Source organism: Phascolarctos cinereus, unplaced genomic scaffold (assembly GCF_003287225.1).
Source record: "Phascolarctos cinereus isolate Bilbo 61053 unplaced genomic scaffold, phaCin_HiC Scaffold_726;HRSCAF=1367, whole genome shotgun sequence".
Classification (NCBI taxonomy): domain Eukaryota; kingdom Metazoa; phylum Chordata; class Mammalia; order Diprotodontia; family Phascolarctidae; genus Phascolarctos; species Phascolarctos cinereus.
In genome coordinates, this window is record NW_027556098.1 from 294,034,206 (window position 1) to 294,053,231 (window position 19,026).

At 35.1% G+C, this 19,026-nt stretch overlaps 1 protein-coding gene across 1 annotated transcript in view; it reads left to right on the top strand.

The window, feature by feature from the left end:
* DYNC2H1 (dynein cytoplasmic 2 heavy chain 1) overlaps window positions 1–19,026 on the top strand; it is a 370,089-nt gene that overhangs the window by 15,585 nt on the left and 335,478 nt on the right. Inside the window, 11 exon segments of the mRNA XM_020996144.2 lie at window positions 1,132–1,302; window positions 2,962–3,097; window positions 4,416–4,534; window positions 8,691–8,835; window positions 9,423–9,655; window positions 12,201–12,335; window positions 12,464–12,577; window positions 12,696–12,807; window positions 13,006–13,130; window positions 14,286–14,461; window positions 17,119–17,314. Of these exon segments, the coding sequence (XP_020851803.1) occupies window positions 1,132–1,302; window positions 2,962–3,097; window positions 4,416–4,534; window positions 8,691–8,835; window positions 9,423–9,655; window positions 12,201–12,335; window positions 12,464–12,577; window positions 12,696–12,807; window positions 13,006–13,130; window positions 14,286–14,461; window positions 17,119–17,314 (1,662 nt within the window).

Below are 19,026 nucleotides of genomic sequence, written 5' to 3' on the forward strand. Positions count from 1 at the left end.
AGTACCATTCTTCTTCAGGGGACTTTTCTTGGACTTCTGGGCTACTATCTTGAATGGATCTTGCATATACTTATATGTCTATATTCACACCCCTCCCCCCCAACAGTAGCATGTAAGCTCCTTGAGGGCAAGGACTGTTTCATCTTTGTCTTTGTATCCCCAGCACCACTGATTAGCACATGGTAGGTGTGTAATAAATGATGGATTGGGCTTCCATATCTGGACTCTACTGCTTAAGTATCTGATGTGACACTTTAGAAAGTGAAGTTGGCAGGAGAGACTGGATATGACTAAATATATCTAGAAGAAATCTGTTCAAGATGAAAATTTAAAAGCACTAAGGAATAAGTTTCAAGGAAAGCAACTAAGAGGACATTAGCTCTTATGGTCTGTGCCTGATTTCTTCTATCTATAAAATGTTTGAGAGTGGTATACATATTAATTGAAGATTATCCTTGATGAAAATCTGAGATGGGAACAGGCTTTTAGCAGGTGATTTTCTCAAGTAGGCTACATTTTCAGAGTTATACAGTTGACTAACAGGAGTAGAAAACATGCATAGCATTTTTCTAGTTTCATAATATCTAACATATACTGAGATGGAGAGGTAGCGTGGCATAGAGATGCTAGCTATGTGACCAGGGCAAAGAGTGCCAACTCTCCATGCAGAGGTCCCCACTTTGATTCCTGATTCTTAATGCTCAATAACTTTGTGACTTTTACCTCCCAGTTTCCCTTTCTTTCAAATGAGGGGGTTGGCCTAGATGTCTTAATAGGCCCCCTCTAGCTCTAGCTGTAGGAATCTCTAATTCCTGGGAACTTTTTAATATTGTCAAGGAATATTAGAGAGGGTTTGCTGATTTGCTTTGGTAGAGGGAGTTTCTACATAAAGAATTACATAAATAGATGAAATTAAAGGTCATATATAGTTATATAAAAAATGAAGGGTTAAATTTCACAAACACATAGGTTTGTTAGGAGCAGAAATAGATTGACTCTTGAATTTTATTTAAACATGATTCTTACTTTTCTTTAAGGGATATAATGATTAAATAGAGCCTAGAAAAATATATTTTTTTAAATGCGATAGTTATGAACATATTTAAACTCTTCTCTTTGATCCCTGTTTAGATTGATGTTGGAGACACAAAAGACAAGGTGTTGGTGTTTTTTAAACTTCGGCCTGAAGTCATTACAGAAGATAATATACATAATAATATTCTTGTGTCATCTATGTTAGATTCACCTATTAATTCCCTTTATCAAGCAGTGCGGCAAGTATTTGCACCAATGTTGCTAAAGGTGAGTTATATACTTTAATGGTTATATGATTACCATTTTTTTCCACGTGTGACATGGTGGAGAGAGTGGTGAAAAGAAAGCCAGGAAAACCTGAGTTCAAGTATTGACACAGAATTTCTGTGACGCAGAGCAAAGTGCTTTCTGAGTCCTCAAGGCAACTCTCTGAGACTATAGCCTGAATTCCCTAGAACAGTAAATGACAGGTTTAGGCCTTCTCCTTTATGCAGGCTCCATTATTAGCTGGATAATTTGAGAAATATAGTTTTGGAAGAATATATACATATGTATTTAAGCATTTTGATCATTGTTAATATCTGTTATTTCAGTTTTTATTTGAATTTTCACCTCTAACCATAGTTAATTTTTAAGGTAAACTTTACATTGCCAAATAGAGAAATGGGGGAAAGCTCAAATGAAAATTTCCCTCTTTATGGTAGGTATTATCTAAAAGGCTAAATCATGGATGAGAATCTCCTTTTAATAGAAGTGTTCTAGGGGTGTGTTTCTGTGTATGTGTATGTGTGTGTGTGTGTGTGTGTGTGTGTGTGTGTGTGTGTGTATGTGTATATTTGTGTTTGTGTATACACACACACACACACACACACACGTACACACATACAATATATAGTTATAGCTATCCAAATGGAAACTAAAGGTCCTGACATGGACCCATACATATACATATGCATGTACACACATGCATGTGCTCATGCATGTAAATATATACATACATACATATGCATATCTCAGACCCACATTTATAGAATAGTTTAAAGTTTTCAAAGCACTTTCCTCATAATTCTCTTTTGAGGTAGGTAGTTATAATATTATTATTCTTCCCTTTTTGCAGATGAGAAAAGTAATATGCTCTGAGTTTAATACAGTTTTTTTCATAGCCACATAGTAAATGTCTGAGGAAAATTTAAAACTTGAGTTCATTGATCATGTATGCTATAGTGGATACGGTATGAGTCACAGGACAACTTGGGTTCAGATCCAACTTCAGACACTTGCTAATTGTGTAACCCTGGGCAAATCACTTGGGCCCTCTGCACCTCAGTTTTCTCATCTATAAAATGAGGGGTTTGGGCTTGGTGGCCTCTGAGGCCCCTTCCATCATTAAATATATGATCCTATGTTTAACTCAATTTAATAAGCTTTTAAAATTATTTTTGAAATTTTATTCTTGCCTTTGGTTATTATATTCTAGTCATTTGCTCTTAACCCTACCTTTCCCACACCACAAACCCTTTCTTTATAACAAAAATATTTAAGCAACGCTCAGTGATGCAGGAACTGTGTTTGCTTTCATAGTCTTCATGCCACCTCCCTCCTGAGAAAGGGCAGGTGTCAGTAAGTACTTGTTAAGCACCTGCTAGAATGGACTCGAGATGCAGACATATATTTTTGGATTTGGAAAGTGTGGAAATTTGTTTTGCTTAATTACATATACTTGTTATGCAGATCTTGTCTTTTATTTTTTTTCCAGTGGTGGAGGGAATTTTGGAGAGAGAGAGAATTAAATGCTTATTAATTGAAAAGTAAAAAATTAAAACAACAACAATATGCAACTAGGAAAAACTAAATTAATTTTTTTGTTTTGAGTGTGATGTTTTAACATAGCATGTCTAATAATTCCCATTATTTATTTTTATTTAGGATCAAGAATGGAGCAAAAATTTTGATCCCAAACTCCAGAATCTTTTGAGTGAGTTAGAAGCTGGGTTAGGTATTGTGCTACGAAGATCAGATACTAATTTATCAAAAATGAAATTTAAGGAAGATGACATACGAGGTACATGTTGAAACTTAATTTAAGCGTATCTCAATGATCTTCTCACTAATCCATTCTTATCCTTCTCTGTAGAACTCTTTTTAGATTGATGAAACCTCACTGATTTCAAGCTCCTTATTGTTAAATTTAACTGTATTTAAAGTGTCTCTTTGCGGGTTTGGAAAAAAATATGAATTTAGTCTTCAATATCTGTGTGTATGTAATTCATAAAAATTGAAATGTCATGTGAATTTTGTAGCTCTGTCTTTTTCTTAAAATGCATTTTAATGTACCTTTTTCTTAAAATGCATTTTAGTTAAGTATTTTACCTCCAGTTATATTAAAGATAATTATTTTTCATATGAACTACTAATGTTCCAATTTAAGGTATCGAATTTTTGGTCTATAACTCTTTTCTGACAGAAGAAATGCCTTAGATTTTAGGTGCTTAATTTAAAAATCGTTATTGAAATTAATGGGTGCCATTCTCCCCCTTGATTAAGTTACTGCTTGGTAATAAGGTAAATGTTTTTTGAAACCTGATAGGTCTGAAAGAATGAATGTACCTAATTTAATAGCAAAGAATGATTAGGTTCTGGAGAATTTGAACTTAAGTTTACTTATGATTACTTATAGCTATTTTAAGTAAATTTATACTGTTAATTTGAAATTCGTTTGAATGTTAATTAAAAAAAATTCCAGTTGGAAAAATGGGTTGGAATCAAATAGAAATTAGGTTTTAGAAGGATAGGTTTAGGATGTGTTTATTTATGTTGGAATATGTTTATATTGGAAACACAAGTTTGGCCACTTAAGAATTTATCAGAGTAAAAACACGTAGAGGCCATGGTGAGGTATGTAGCATTGTTGTTAAAAACCGTATATAATACTTCACTGTAAATCAAATCTCTCTCTCTCTCTCTCTCTCTCTCTCTCTCTCTCTCTCTCTCTCAATTCGGAAATTATTAGTGTATTTAGGTACACATATTAGGGTAATATAGCTAAAATATATCTGAGACTGAATTTGAGCTCAGGTCCTCCTGATTCCAGGGCTGGTGCTCTATCTACCGTGCCATCTAGCTGCCCCTTTCACTGTAAATCTAAATAGAGCTTTCTGGTTAGACTGTAGTAACAGTTTCTTCATGTTGTTAGTGAAGATTGTGAAAATTTCTTTTAAATATATTTTAAAGGTTATAGTAGTTCTACATGCCTAAAGAATGGTTTAGTTCCAAATTTAACCAAAGTCAGGGAATTAGCTAGTTGTTTTCTGGTGATCTTTTTTTCTCTTGATAATTTTTTAATTCTTCTTTCTTTCTTTTCTTATTTATTTATTTATTAGGTATTCTTACACCAAGTGATGAGTTCCAGTTCTGGATAGAGCAAGCACATCGTGGAAGTAAACAGATGAACAAAGAAAGAGCCACTTATTTTAAAGAACTTTTTGAGGCAGTTGCAAGAGTATGTTTACTTAATATGTTGTTTTTCAGGTTCCATACAAACACTTCAGGGAGAAACAGATGAAAGGATATAAGCTGGACAATGCATGACAATGTGCAAATTTATTAGGAGAATAAATTTCCTTAATGCATTTATTAGAAATAAATTTAAATGTAGTAGAAAAATATCTGCCTTAGTTTTAAAAATCATCACAAGACTGCTTCAGGCAAAATCCTCAAGTACAGTTGGATTTACCAAGTACATATTTATGAGTATACCTTTGAAACTAATTGGATTATGTGCTGGAAAAATTGTTTTAATCAAACTTTTAAAGTTGAAGTTTAAATCCTAGCAACTATTATACTTTTAAAATTAATATTTTTTCAATTAACAAACATTTTTTTTCCTCTCTCACCCCTTGCCACTGGCAAAAACAAAAGCAAAAACAAAAACAAAATCTTTGTAACAAATATTCATAGTCAAGCAAAAAAATAAATTCCACATTATCCGTGTCCAAAAATATGTATCTCATTCTGCATATTTAATCCTTCACCTCTCTGTCAGGGGATGTGTGGCATTCTTTATCACTGGTCCTCTGAAAATATGGTTGGTTATTGCTTTGATCTGAGTTCTTAGTTGTCTTTTAAAGTTGTTTGTTTTTACAATGTGGTTGTTATATAAATTAATCTCCTGGTTGTGCTCAATTCACATAAAATTTCCCAGAAATGTGATTAAATAATGTATTGCTGTAAGGAAGGCTAAAGTGGACACCTGTACTTTAAAATAAAATCACATTAGAGAATATTGGGGCATTAGATTTGGAGTCAGGGACCTAAGATTGAATGCTGCCTCTGTCACTTACCGCCTGTGTAACCTTGGGTAACCTCTTTAGACCTTAGTTTTCTCATCTACAAAATGAAGAGGTTGGACTATTCAAGGATCAGCAGACTAGTGCCTATGGGCCAAATCCAGCCTGCCACCTGTTTTTATATAGCTCGTGAGCTAAGAATGGTTTTTACTTAGTTTGTATAAGTGAAACTTATTTTTAGCAAAAGGAAGTTTTATTAATTATATATATGTGTACACATATATATATATATATATATGTGTATATATGTATGTGTGTGCATCTATATCTATATCTATAGTTTTACTTTTAGTAAAAGTCATTCTTGTGAGCCATAAAAGGTGCTGGATTTTGCCTGTGGGCCACAGCTTACTTCCTTGTTCTAGTCTAGATGGTCTTTAAAGTCTTTTTCAGGTCTCAAGTTAAGAACTTATGAACCTATAAACATTTACTAAATAACTGTTATATTCTGGAGGGAATACAGTTATCTGTGTGAATTAGATGAAGTCAAATCAAGCAGTTGACAAGAATTTGTTATGCACATATTTTGTGATAGGTACCATACTAAGTGCTAGGAATACAAAAACACGACTTAAACATTCTATGTTCTCAAGAAGCTTACATTATAATGAGAAAGACAACATGTAAAATTAATATAAGCAAATTTTGGGAGGGAAGGTATTAGTAGCTCGTGGATGTTAAGACATTTTATGTATAAGGTGGTATTTGAACTGAGTTGTGAAGGAAACTAGGAATTTCGTTATGTGTGTGTGTATGTGTATATATACATACATATATATATATATATATATATATATATATATACACATAAATACATATATATTAGTGTGTGTCTAAAATTACAGATTTGTGTAATATTTGTACATATACACACATATAAAGAGATAGAGACAGAGAGGGGAGAGGAGGAAAGAGAGACAGATAGACAGACAGACAGAAGGCAAATAGGTAGGTGGTAGAAATCTGGACCTGGAGTCAGAATCCTGAATTCAAATTTGGCCTTAGACAAAATACTTCTGTTACCCTGGACAAATCATTTAACCTCTGTCTGCTTCAGAAATGGGGATAATGATAGTACCTACGTAGGATTATTATTGTGAAAAAATGAGATAATATTTATAAAGTACTTTACAAACCTTAAAGCACTATAAAAATGCCAATGATCATTATATAGCTACTATAATTCCTGGTGGCATAAAATATTTTTCTCCCATAGGAAAATAATAAACATAATGATATACATTTTATGTGATGGTAATTAGCAACATTTTCAGAATTGAGTTCTTGTTTTGACATTGCTTAATATAAATTTTTCTAAGGGACCAAGAATAATGATTAATATTTACATAGATCTTTATGGTTTACAGAGTGAGGGAGATAGAACAAGTAGTATGATTGCTCTTTTGTAGACAAAGAAATTAGGACTTGGAGGATCAAAGAAATTTGCCCACAATCCTTTGGCTGAGGAATGTCCATTAAGACTCAATCATAGGTTTTCTTATTCTGTTGCCATACTAAAACCAAATAATTGTTTATTTCAAAGTTATAAAATATTGAAAGTAACTCAAATTACATTTCTCATATCAGGTTACTTTGCAGAAACAAAAAATAAATATCAAAAGCTCTTTCTATCTGTAGCACATTGTCAAGAAGCACAAGAAGGAATATCCACAGGACCTGTGGTGTATGCTAGTTCTCATCTTACAAGTATTTCCAAAGCAAGAGAACTAATATTTTGTATCTTGACATTTAATAAACAAGCCTTGTCCTGGCTTATGTATTATGTTGTCCAAAATGGTAAAATAAGATTTTTGCATTATTTATGGCATGATTAAATAGAATGAAGTCATCAGGCAGTGCTAAGCTGTCGAGGATTTGGAGAGGAAGGCAGGCGATAGGCATAGATGTGTCTGACCAGGCTTCAGGCAGCAGGGGGTTGTTAATAAGATCACAGATAAAAAGTGGGAGAGAAAGGTCTGTATTTGAGGCAAAGTAGGTTAAAGCTGGGGCAGGGAGGTAGCATAGTGAATAGAGCACTGGGCCAGAAGTCAGGAAGCCTTATCTTCCTGAGTTAAAAGCTGCCCTCAGACACTTACTAGTGTAATGTGACCTTGGGCAAGTCACTTAACCATGCTTACCTCAGTTTCCTTATCTGTCAACTGAGCCAGAGAAGGAAGTGTCAACCACTCGGTATCTTTGCCAAGAAAACCCCAAATGGGGTTGTGTGGAGTCAGACACAACTGAAATGACAGAACAACAAGAACAACAACAAAAGGTTAAAGACACAGGGTAGATTAAACCTGCAGGGTTTAGTCAGGATTCAGCAGATTTTCAGGAAGCCTGGCCTCCTTTTCCTAGTAACCCAGACCATGGGAGTCAGAAATTGGCATGGTTCTTGGTGAACCTGAGAAATGTGGTCCTCTGACACCAAACGAATCCATTTTTACTACAGGTAGTAAAATATCTGCAGAGCTGTATTTTTCTTGAAATGGGGCCTGCTTAATTTTAAAGGGCTCAGTCTGTTAGCAACTGTTTGTGTATTCTAGAGTATCTACCACTGTTAGAGTCAGTGGGAATAGTGCAACATAGAGTGAGGTTGGAAGTCTTTCTTGAAAGGTCAAAACTCTCTTTATTGGGCCATCAGGTTCTTTTTGTTCTGCTGGTAGAAGAACTCTTTGACTTGAGCAATGGAAATTTTCTCTTATGTATGATAATGAAATTTTAATAATAATAATAAGAACTAGCATTTATATAATGCCTACTATGTGTTAGGCACTGTGCTAAGCACTTTATAAATGTTATCTCATTTGATCCTAACAGCCCTGGGAGATAGATGCTGTTATTACCACCCCCATTTTACAGATGAGAAAAATGAGGCAAACAGGTTAAGTGATTTGCCCAGGGTCATACAGCTAGCAAGTGTCTGAGGATAGACTTGAATTTAGATCTTCCTGAGTCCAGTCTCAGTGCTTTATCCACTGAGCCATCTACTTATTTTATTTTCAAAAACCAGAAATTATTATTCATTTAGGTAGATTTACATTGAGTTTTTGAAATATTTTCTTTAACCTTTTCCTTAAAAACAGTGCATATTTGTGCAATAGTAGTATTGATTCTACCTTTGTATTACATAAAAGGTATGATCTGCTTGAGTAGTGTAGTCCTGGCTCATGTAATTAAAAGAGATGAGGTTAAGCTTAAATAGGCAGAGGGCCTAAAATATTGACTTCCCCTTTCAGTTCTTCCTGACATCATTCTGATCACATTGTGTATATAATTACGATCATTTTTAAAAAATTCTTTTTTTAGGAGTTTTATAATTTGGACAGTCTTTCCTTATTGGAAGTTGTAGACTTAGTGGAAACCACCCGAGATGCTGTTGATGATGTGTGGAGACAAACAGAGCATGAACATTACCCTGAAGCTCGTATGCTACATCTCTTAGATATAATAGGTACTGTTGAAGAAAACTTAATTAAGTAGTTGCTAGAAACCTATTTTAATCTAAGTTTTTACTCTAAATTATTTTGATTAAGATTAATCTTACTTGAATTGTTTAAAATTTTAGGCATTTATGTATTATGTTAATTTTAGTTTCCACATAAATTTCTATTGTTTTAGTGATAATTTTAGGTAGAATTTAATATCTGATATCAAAATGTCCTATTTAAAATTTTTATGGCATAGACTAATATGTAAGAAAACTATCAGGGATAAAAAGAGCAAAATAAAAAGTATATAGCATAGAACAAAAGAAAATCTACAAGAAAGCAAAGATGGACAGCCCTCAATACAATGTGTAGTATTTAGTATATACGCTTTCTTGAAAAGGAAATTTATTGGTATATATTTTGAATCCTTTCTTATGTTCTGCTGTGCACATGACATGTTTTTTTTTCTTAGTTTATAGTTGAGTTTTAATATATGTTTATAATGTGTTTCTATTTCTTATGTATTTTGTTTTAATAACACATTTTAAAAAAAGAAGAAAAAACTATCTAGAATACCTTTTAAGAATAAGATGTTTTATGTTGGTTTCAGGTGGTTCTTTTGGAAGATTTGTTCAGAAAAAATTAGGAACTCTGAACATCTGGGAAGATCCTTTTCATCTTGTGAAAGATAACCTGAAAGCTGGGATTACTATTTGTGAACAGTGGGTAGTAGCCTGTAATCATCTAACTGGGCAAATGTGGCAGCGTTATGTCCCCCATCCTTGGAAAAATGAGAAGTATTTCCCTGAATCTCTTGACAAACTTGGCAAACGTCTTAAAGAGGTATCAGTGTCTGTGAACCTTAATGATGATGAAGCTGAATTATTAAAGTTTTTAGTAATTTCTTTGTGGGCTATGGATGCATGCATGTTTTTCATTGTTGAGCAGGCTTTTAATGATCTGGGTGAATTTTCCCATCTACTATTTCAAATGCTACATAGATTGAATTACTTTATTCATTTTGGGGACATTTTAGGTATAAATAAAAGTAATTTCTACGATCTTCAAATTATTCCTTAATTGTCAGGGATGCCTGAAATCTGTAAATCTGCCTGAAAGCAAGCCTCAAGTCTCTTTGCTTTGCAGTTATTTTCTATTCATCTGCCAAAGCAATTTTCCTTTAAGTGCACATCTGGTCAGGTTACTCCTTTATGCAATAAGCTCCAAGGGCTCATTGTTGCCTCTGCACCTCTTAGCTGCTCATTTAGAGACTGGTCTTTTTTTTTTTTTTTGGCAGTTGGGGTTAAGTGATTTGCCCAGGGTCACATAGCTAGTTAAGTGTCAAGTGTTTGGTCTGAGGTCATATTTGAGCTTGGGTCCTCCTGATTTCAGGGCTGGTGCTTTATCCACTGTGCCACCTACCTGCCCCTTAGCTGCTCATTTAGAAGGAACATTCACCCTTATCTAGTACCAGGAGAAGCCTCCTCTATAATTATGCTCCTTAAGTGAATTCTTGGTGAGATTTGCCCTTGTAGTAGGATCTGTTCCCATGTAAGAATTAAGTGGATTGTCTTTTCCCTTTTCCAAAAAGCTAGCTGCAACAGAAGGTTTCTCCTTAAGAAATGTAGTGCCTGGGGTTCTCAGACTACTCAGGCTTAAGTGTGTCTCTAACTTGCAGTTGGATTTGCTCATGAGGCCACTCAAAACTGGTGCTGCTTTGGAAATCTCCTGTTTCTGCTTGAAGATTAGATTCCAAGGTCATGCCATCTAGGTAATTCAGATTCCTCCCATTTTCTGCAAGAAAGTTAGGGTTCTGAAAGCAATGCCCTTGAATTCCCCTCTCAGGCTGCAGGTAGGCATAGGTCTCCTATGTTTCCTATGGAGGAGCAAGAGAGAAGAAAACAAAAAAACAAACATCATCAATAACAAAAAAACCTTTTGCCTCTACCCAAAGGAAAAGGTGAAGAACAAGTCCTGAAGAGCTGAATTCCCCTAGAATGGGGCCTTTTTGCTTTTAATATGTGACAAATCACATGACCGATGTTCAGCTAATCACTAGATGTTCCTGGTGTCTCCTCACTAGGTTTATTGAGGATCTTCGATATGAATAGTGTTGGTCATGGCACATTCCAAGTTGTTTTTTATACTTTTGACATATGCGTGAGAGATAGCTTGTTTGATGAAGACCTTTAAGAAAGCAACATTTTGTAAAAGGAATAAGAAGGAGAAGTTGTGTAAAGGTTATCAATAAAGAAATTGTACACTTGAAAGAGAAAATAAGCTGGTTGCGACAGTAGTGTTGGGTATTCTGTATGCTCCATGGTATTCTTTTTATGTAAAGAAAACTCAAGGAAATTCCCAGGACTGTTGGGTGAAGCCCAACATGAACTGCAGGATATGTACAGAAGTCATCCCAGCTGGGTAGATGTGGATGTTGTGATCTGTCTCACTGGAGGGAATACTCATATCAGTCCATTAGAATGCTGAGTATCATTATTACTACTAGTTTAATAATCCTGATACAAAAGGAAATGAGCTTAGTTTGGCATGACAAATGATGAAGCCGTGGTGAGACTCTTTGTGATCACCTCTTCTTTCTTTTCTAGAGTTCATTAGTCATGCCTCTATTAATACATTCCAGAATTTTCCAGGAATCAAAAGCCAAGATCCCTGGCCTATAGTTTTCAAATTCCATTTTTGAAGTTTTTTTTTTTTCAAATTGGCATAACCTTTGCTTTTCTGCAGTTCTGTGGTACCTCTGCCATTCTCTGGTCTCTGTCAGTGATCATGGACAGTAAGGAGCCCAGCAATTACATCCGCCAGTTATTTGCGTAACCTAGGATATAGTTCTTGTGGGCCTGGTGATTGGGACACATCAAGTGCAGCCAGATTTCCTTTTTTTTTTCAAGTCATATGTGGCTGGAAAAAGCCCTGAATTAGAAGTTTGGGTTTGAATCCATCCTTCACCATTTTTGAATCCATCCAGCTTAACTTCTTGGATCCTCAATCTTGTTGTGAAAATGAATATAATCCATATACTACTAACCTCATAGGGTTGCTGTAAGAAAAGTACTTTGTAATTACAACCTATAATTGAACTATTTGGTTGGTGGTACCAGGAAAAACTTCATGGGAGAGGTATCATTTGAACTACAAAAAAATGGATAGGATTTGTACAGATAAAGGTAGGAGGGGGAGGGAATTTTAGGTGGAAGGTATAGCATTTATAGATGTCAGGCAGTGGGAAAGAGCATGGAGTGTTCCCAGAAACAGTAAATTTGGCTGCAGTAAAGACTATATCTAGGAGAATAATTGAAGATTTGTGCTACTGGTTAAATTAGTCATTAAAGAAAATAAACAAGTATTTTTGATGTATGCTTTATTTCAGGTCCTGGCAATTAGGACAATTCATGAAAAACTTATCTATTTTTTACCTGCTAGTGAAGAGAAAATTATATGCCTTACTAGAGTATTTGAACCTTTTACTGGTTTGAATCCCTTGCAATATAACCCCTACACAGAGGTACGTTTGTGTCTTTTTTTCATGTTTATGTATGTGTGTTAGATGCACACTTTTTAGTTTGCTTTTTCTATTTTTTTTTTATGGTAAATCATTATGTATTTAATCTAACATTAATGTGTGGGTTTTAGCCTTTGTGGAAAGCTGCAGTCTCACAATACGAGAAAATTATTGGACCAGCAGAACAAAAGATAGCAGGCAAATTGAAAAATTATATCTCAGAAATTCAAGACAGTCCACAACAGGTATGTTTCTGTACTTTCTCTTATAAGATTTTCTTTTCACTATTTTTAGAAATGTTAATTTGTGTCATTTAAATACTTATAAGCAGGTTTTATCAAATGAATTATTTTTTAATTTTAGCTTCTTCAAGCATTTTTGAAATATAAGGAACTGGTAAAACGTCCAACTATAAGCAAGGAATTGATTTTGGAAAGAGAAGCTTTATTGGCAAGACTTATGGACTCAGTCAAAGGTGAAAACTTAAAAGAGATGATTTTTGTATAGTTAATGTTTCCTTTTGGAAGTATTTTTATATATTCCTATCTCCTTTGCCTGACTGGTTGCATTTGGGAAGAGCAGTAAACAGTAAACATTAATATTTAAATATCTATGGCTAACATTATTTTGAATTATGGTAAACTATGAAATTATTATGTTGCTTTATTTTCAGATTTTCGAACAGACTTTGATAATCGATGCCATGGCATTCCAGGTGAAGTAACTGGACCATTATCAGGCAAAAATCTTTCCGAAGTTGTTAATAATATAGTTTGGGTCCGTCAGCTGGAATTAAAGGTTATTAGTTTTAATATATTTTGAGACATTTACCAAAAATGTTGATAATTTTAAGAATGTAGAATAGGCAGCTAAATATTACAATTAAAATGCAATAAAATTAGCTTAGCCACATAATTGATTATTTTCCCTCTTAAAATTCTGAGTTTGAAAGAGGGATCAGTTGCATTCAGAAATTTGGCATATGTACAGAAAGAGTTGTTATATGAGCTTTGATTTTTTTCCTTGTTTAGAAGAAATTGCCATGTCGCCCAAGGGCATTATGAATATAAAAGAATCTATTGCTTCTGTTCCATCATCCTCTCTCAGTGTCTTTTAGCTTCCTCTGTGTGACTACACTTAAACATCTTTTTATACTTAATGAAAATAAGCTTTTTTCTTTAAATTTCCTTTTCAGCAGCAAGAGCAAAATTAATGTCATATTCAAACAGCATTTTCGTGTTAGGCTGAAAGTTTACAATGGAAGGGCAAAATGTAATTGGTACTCACTTAGGGCGTTAGCAGCAATTTGCCATTTCTAAAGATACTCCGATTCCTTCCAGACTGATCTAAGAACATTGAGGACTGTCAGTATGCAGTATACTGTGTTCCATGTGGTTTCACATTCACCACATATTAACTGATGATGAAAGTCTTAGATGATGAGTAAGACCAAAGGGCTCTAAAAAGGCTAAATAGGTATAATTATTGTGGTTTTTCTTTTCTGGGGTTCTGTACAGATAATCTGATTCTGGTCCTATAGCTGTGCAGAATGTGGCATTACTCTTCGCAAGAAAGTCACTGAGGAGAAAACACTCTTTCTGTTCTTTTCCCTGAGGCTTACGTGCTGAGGGGCTAAAATACTTAGTGCACTGTTAGAATGGGAGATAGACTAATATTGGGGGAATGATGTGGAAATTAATGAGGACACATACACATCTGGATCTGACCTTAACCTGACCTTGGCTTTGATCTTGAAATGAAGAAATATTAACTCTCTAGCATATAGTTTAGGAGCCTGAGATTTTTGTACGTTTCTGCAATCCTTCAGGGAACTTTGCTTTATATGAGAAACCAGTCTTTGATTCACAGGTCAGAGAATCAGGCTCATGATTGTTTAGAATTTTGTTAGAATTCAGATTCCTTTTTGTAATTCTTATAAATTTGACTTTTAAGGTGGATGACACAATCAAGATCGCAGAAGCTCTTTTATTTGACTTGTCAGGTTTTCGGTCTTTTCATCGAAGTGCTGATGATCTCTTAGAGCAGTTTAAATTATATGAACAAGAACAATTTGATGACTGGTCGAGGGATATTCAGTCAGGTTTGTCAGATTCCAGATCAGGCTTATGGTAAGTATAAATATTTGAAATTATAAAAAAAACATTTTGGAGATTGACTTCTTATGCCATTAATCTTTGGTCTATTTTTTTTTTAAACTTAAGCTGTTCCCTGCAGAAATGAGGGATTTTATCTGGGTGGTATGTTTTTTCCACAGAGATATGACTGGTGTTAGAGACACTTTTTTTCAGGTTCTCTTGCAATGATTGTGGAGACCTGTAGAATTATAGTTGTTTAACCTGCATCACAGTCCAACTCAGTCCAAAGGTAGCAACCTTATGGGAAGAGGAAGAAAAAAGTTTAAAAACTGTATTCTCTTAATATATGGAAACTTAAACTGTGGGAAGATGAAGGGCCAGAAAGTATTTGGGTGAATTACTATAGTGATGTGTTCACTAGCTCTCTGCCTGTTTTCCCTGGAATTCATCCTCAAATGAAGATGAATAACTGAGGATATGAGCTTTTCCATTTGGCTGTGATCTCTTAGAGAGCAGGACTTTTTTGTTTTTATTTTCTTTGTATCCTCAGTGCTTAGCACAAGTGCCCTATGTGGAATAGGTACCTAATAAATGCTAGCTGACTGATTGAGAATGTGAGGTTAGAGGACTGGCTCCATTTGTTTCAGGGGAAACCAACTTCCTGTGAATATAGACCAGGGGTGGGGAACCTGCAGCCTTGAGGCCACAGGTAGTCTTCTAGATCCTTAAGTGCAACCTTTTAACTGAATCCAAATTTTACAGAACAAATCCTGGTTGTGGTTTCCCCACCCCTGGTATAAACTCTATAAACAATAGTTTATAGAGAGGCCCATATTGTATAATACAGCTGACCTAAAAGTCAGGAAGACCTATCTTCTAGTCTCTGCTCCTTCATATCCTGGCTAGGTGACTGTGGTTAAGTCACTTAACCTCTCAGTGCTGAAGTCTACCTTTGTGACTGTGAATTGCAGATAAGATGGTGACCTATATCACTATACCTTCACACTAATGAAATCACAAGTATGGTCCAAAACAAAATAAACTAAAAACACATACACCTTGCATTTTTTTTAGCAGCTTACCATCTTGTATATATGTTAAGACTAGGAAATGAGGAGGAAATAGAAGGTTTGATTCATAATTGTGGCTATGACTTTATTAGTATAACTGAGACATGGAGGACAACCTTTTGACCAGAATGTGGACTAGAAATTTATGGAGGATGGATCAGAGTATTTGAGATGGTATGGCTGAAGGCTCTACCCAATTCATAGGCTAAATGAACCAATGTAATCAGCAAAATTTTTTTATGTGAATGGATGAAAAAGCATTTATTAAGTGCTTACTGTCTTCTAGGCACTGTACTTAGCTCTGGGGATACAAATAGAACAAGGTCCCTGCTCTCAAGGATTTACACTCTAATTGAGAGAGATAACTCATACATGAGAAGTCAGCTTCAGGATGGATGGCAAAGCCTGGGGTCCTCAGGGCACATCAGCAGGTCGGATGGCTCAAGGATCTGGAGGGTGCCTGCTGTATGCTAGGCATTGTGCTGGGTTCTGAGGATTTGAAGATAAAAATGCAAAGACCCCTGCTGTCAAGGAGTTTCATTTTGTCAGTACACAACATGTGCATATATAAGTATATATAAAATAGAAAAAAATAAGTTAATTTTGTAATGAGGAACTAGCAGTTGAGCATATCAGGAAAGGTCTCCTGTAGGAGATGGTGTTTAAACTGATCTTTGAAGGAAACTAGGGCATCTAAGAGGTGGAAGGACTGCATTCTAGACATGAAGGTTGGACAGCCTGTGCAGAAGGCAGAGAGACTGTGGGTGGAATGTGTACTATGTGAAGAATAGCAAGAAGGCAATCTTGGCTAAACTCTTACAGTATGTGAAGGACAGTAATGTGGAATAAGTCTGTAAAATAAGTTGGAATCAGTTTGTAAAGGTGTGATACACATATTTGTGTATCACAAATACAAATTTGTGTAACACTCCTAAGTAAAGGGAGCGGTTGGAGTTTCTACGTAGGGTAGTGACATTCGCAGCTATGCTTGAGGAATATAATTTTTTCAGTTGTATGGAGAGTAGATTTCAGTGGAGAGAGATTGGAAGTAGGGAGAACTAGAGGGAAGCTATTGCAGGAATCTAGGCAAATGGTGATAAATGATCCAGGCAACGGGTGGGGTGGGGGTAAGGTGGCTATGTGAGTAGGAGGGGATAGATACTAAAGATGTTGAGATAAATGCATAAGACTTGGTAACTGATTGAATGTATGAGGTATGGAAGAGTGAGAAGTTGAGGAAGACTGAGGTTTGAACTTGTGTGTCTGGAAGGATGGTGGCATGCTCAATAGAAATAGAGCAGAAGGATGGGTTTTGGGGAAAGATAATCAATAATCAGAGTAACCAAAGGAAAAGGCATCCAAGTAAATTGAAATCTTAGTATTTAGAAAGGAAAGGAGACAAAATTTTCTTTTTGTAAATATGTGATACTGATCTTTTAAGAGTCTAGGTTAATGGTTAATGAAATGATATTTGGAAAATTTGTAGAGTTGAAGTAAAGCCAATGAAATATTTCAGAGCTTGCACTTTGTTTCTCAAATCACAATTGTTTGTCTACTAGGAATATGTCAAATAGAAGACTGAAAATGTAAAAACTTACAATATTAATCTTTAAATTTTAGCATTGAGGCTAATAGTCGAATTATGGAATTGGATCCTAATGATGGAGCACTAAAAGTACACTATTCAGATCGGTTGGTGATTCTTTTGAGAGAAGTACGTCAACTCTCTGCACTTGGCTTTGTTATTCCTGCTAAAATACAGCAGGTTGCAAACATAGCACAAAAGTTCTGCAAGCAAGCAATTATTCTCAAACAAGTAAGAAATATTTAAAAATATGTAATTAGCATGGTTTGTTTGTATAAATTTTAGATTATCTCAGTCTTGTGAATTTTTATGCTTTGTATTTTTTAGGTTAATATTGACCAGAACCAATAAGTCTTTGGTGAGACATTACTCTTAAAGTTGGAAAAACAAATTTCTTTTACCTAGTATGGGTCCTAAAAAGCATCCTTTCATTATCTTCCAGTGGTATTGCTTAGTCTCAAAATATTTGTTGAATAAGTGCCTTAATAAGGGCTTAAATTAATCTTTTCTCCCTTTCCCTTTGTAGTTTTGTAATATGTTTAGTTTTGTTACATGCTTTCCTTTAGTTTTTTTCTATTTTAAAATTTAAATTTTAGGACTATTATTATTATAAAGCATTTTGTCTTTGTATCACAATGATTTCTTAATAACTCTCCCTCTCCTCAGCCAGAGATCTACCTTTCTGAAAAAAAAGATGAAAAGTGGAGAAAAAACCAGTTTAACAGAATTAACTAACATAATGACCTTGGACCTTGTCTCATGTTATATGCAATATTTCACATCCATTGGTCTTCTACTTCTATAGTGAAGGGAGAGAAATGTATTTTCTCAACTCCTGTCTAAGGACCAACCTTGGTCATTATAATTATATGGAGTTTAGATTTTCTTTGTTGCTGTTTTTTTAGTTTACATTTTTGTGGTCATTGTCTGTGTTTTTTTCTTGGTTCTGCCTACTTTGCCCTATATTCATAATGTCTTCTCAAGTTTCTCTAAATTCTTTAAATTCATCATTTCTGATGGCACAGTAATATTCTTTAATATTTATGTACCACAGTTTATTAAGCCATGTGGGAAAGTCCAGGGTTTTTCCTTTCTGGGGTCTATCTCCCATCCTCATCATTCCCCCCTCAAACAAATGGAACCCAAATTCTTTTGGGGTAAGGGGTGAAGGTCTTGGCTTCTGAAACTGCCTCCTGCTGGCAAGGGGCTGTCTTTGCCTCGAGGGGGTCCCAAAGAGGAGGTTGACGATGGGGGGACATTGGCTGGTACCCACTGTTTGCTATCAACTGCAGGTGAATGGCCTGTAGTCTGGAAGACACAAATCTGACAGAAAAGACTGCAGAGGCCCAGACATGACAGGATAAAACATCCTTTGTTCTGTTTTGATTCAGATAATTCAGTTTTCCAACCATGCTGTATCAAATCTACCTCATAGCCAGACTCAAGAATAGCCAGGTGGGTAACATTCCTTTTCAAAGGAACGTAATGGGGGAAACTGAGCCAGGAGGATCCTATCTTAGACTGAGGCTAAAACTGTCTTCTCAGCTTTTCCTGATGCTGAGTTCCCACCAGTATCACATTCTGAGTAGCTTGTGGCATTTCTCTCAGATGGTGGATTATTGATTATTGATGGGTTATTATGATCCATCAGACAACTCGAAATAAAATCTTATGAGCTTTTGCCTCAAACAGCAGCTTTCACTAATCACAGTTTAGGAAAAACTTTTTCAGGATTTACATCTCAAATTTAGATTTGTCCTGGTGTAAAAAGCTAATCATTAGAGATCATTGCTATATACTTGCAAATTCTCACCTTGCATAATTTTAAATCAGGAAGGTTTGCAGATATTTTTTCCTGGCCTATGATTTTATTGGAATAAAGAACCCTATCCAAAGAATGTCCATTTAACAAAGCAGCTTTGCAATTTTTCTGCAATTTATAT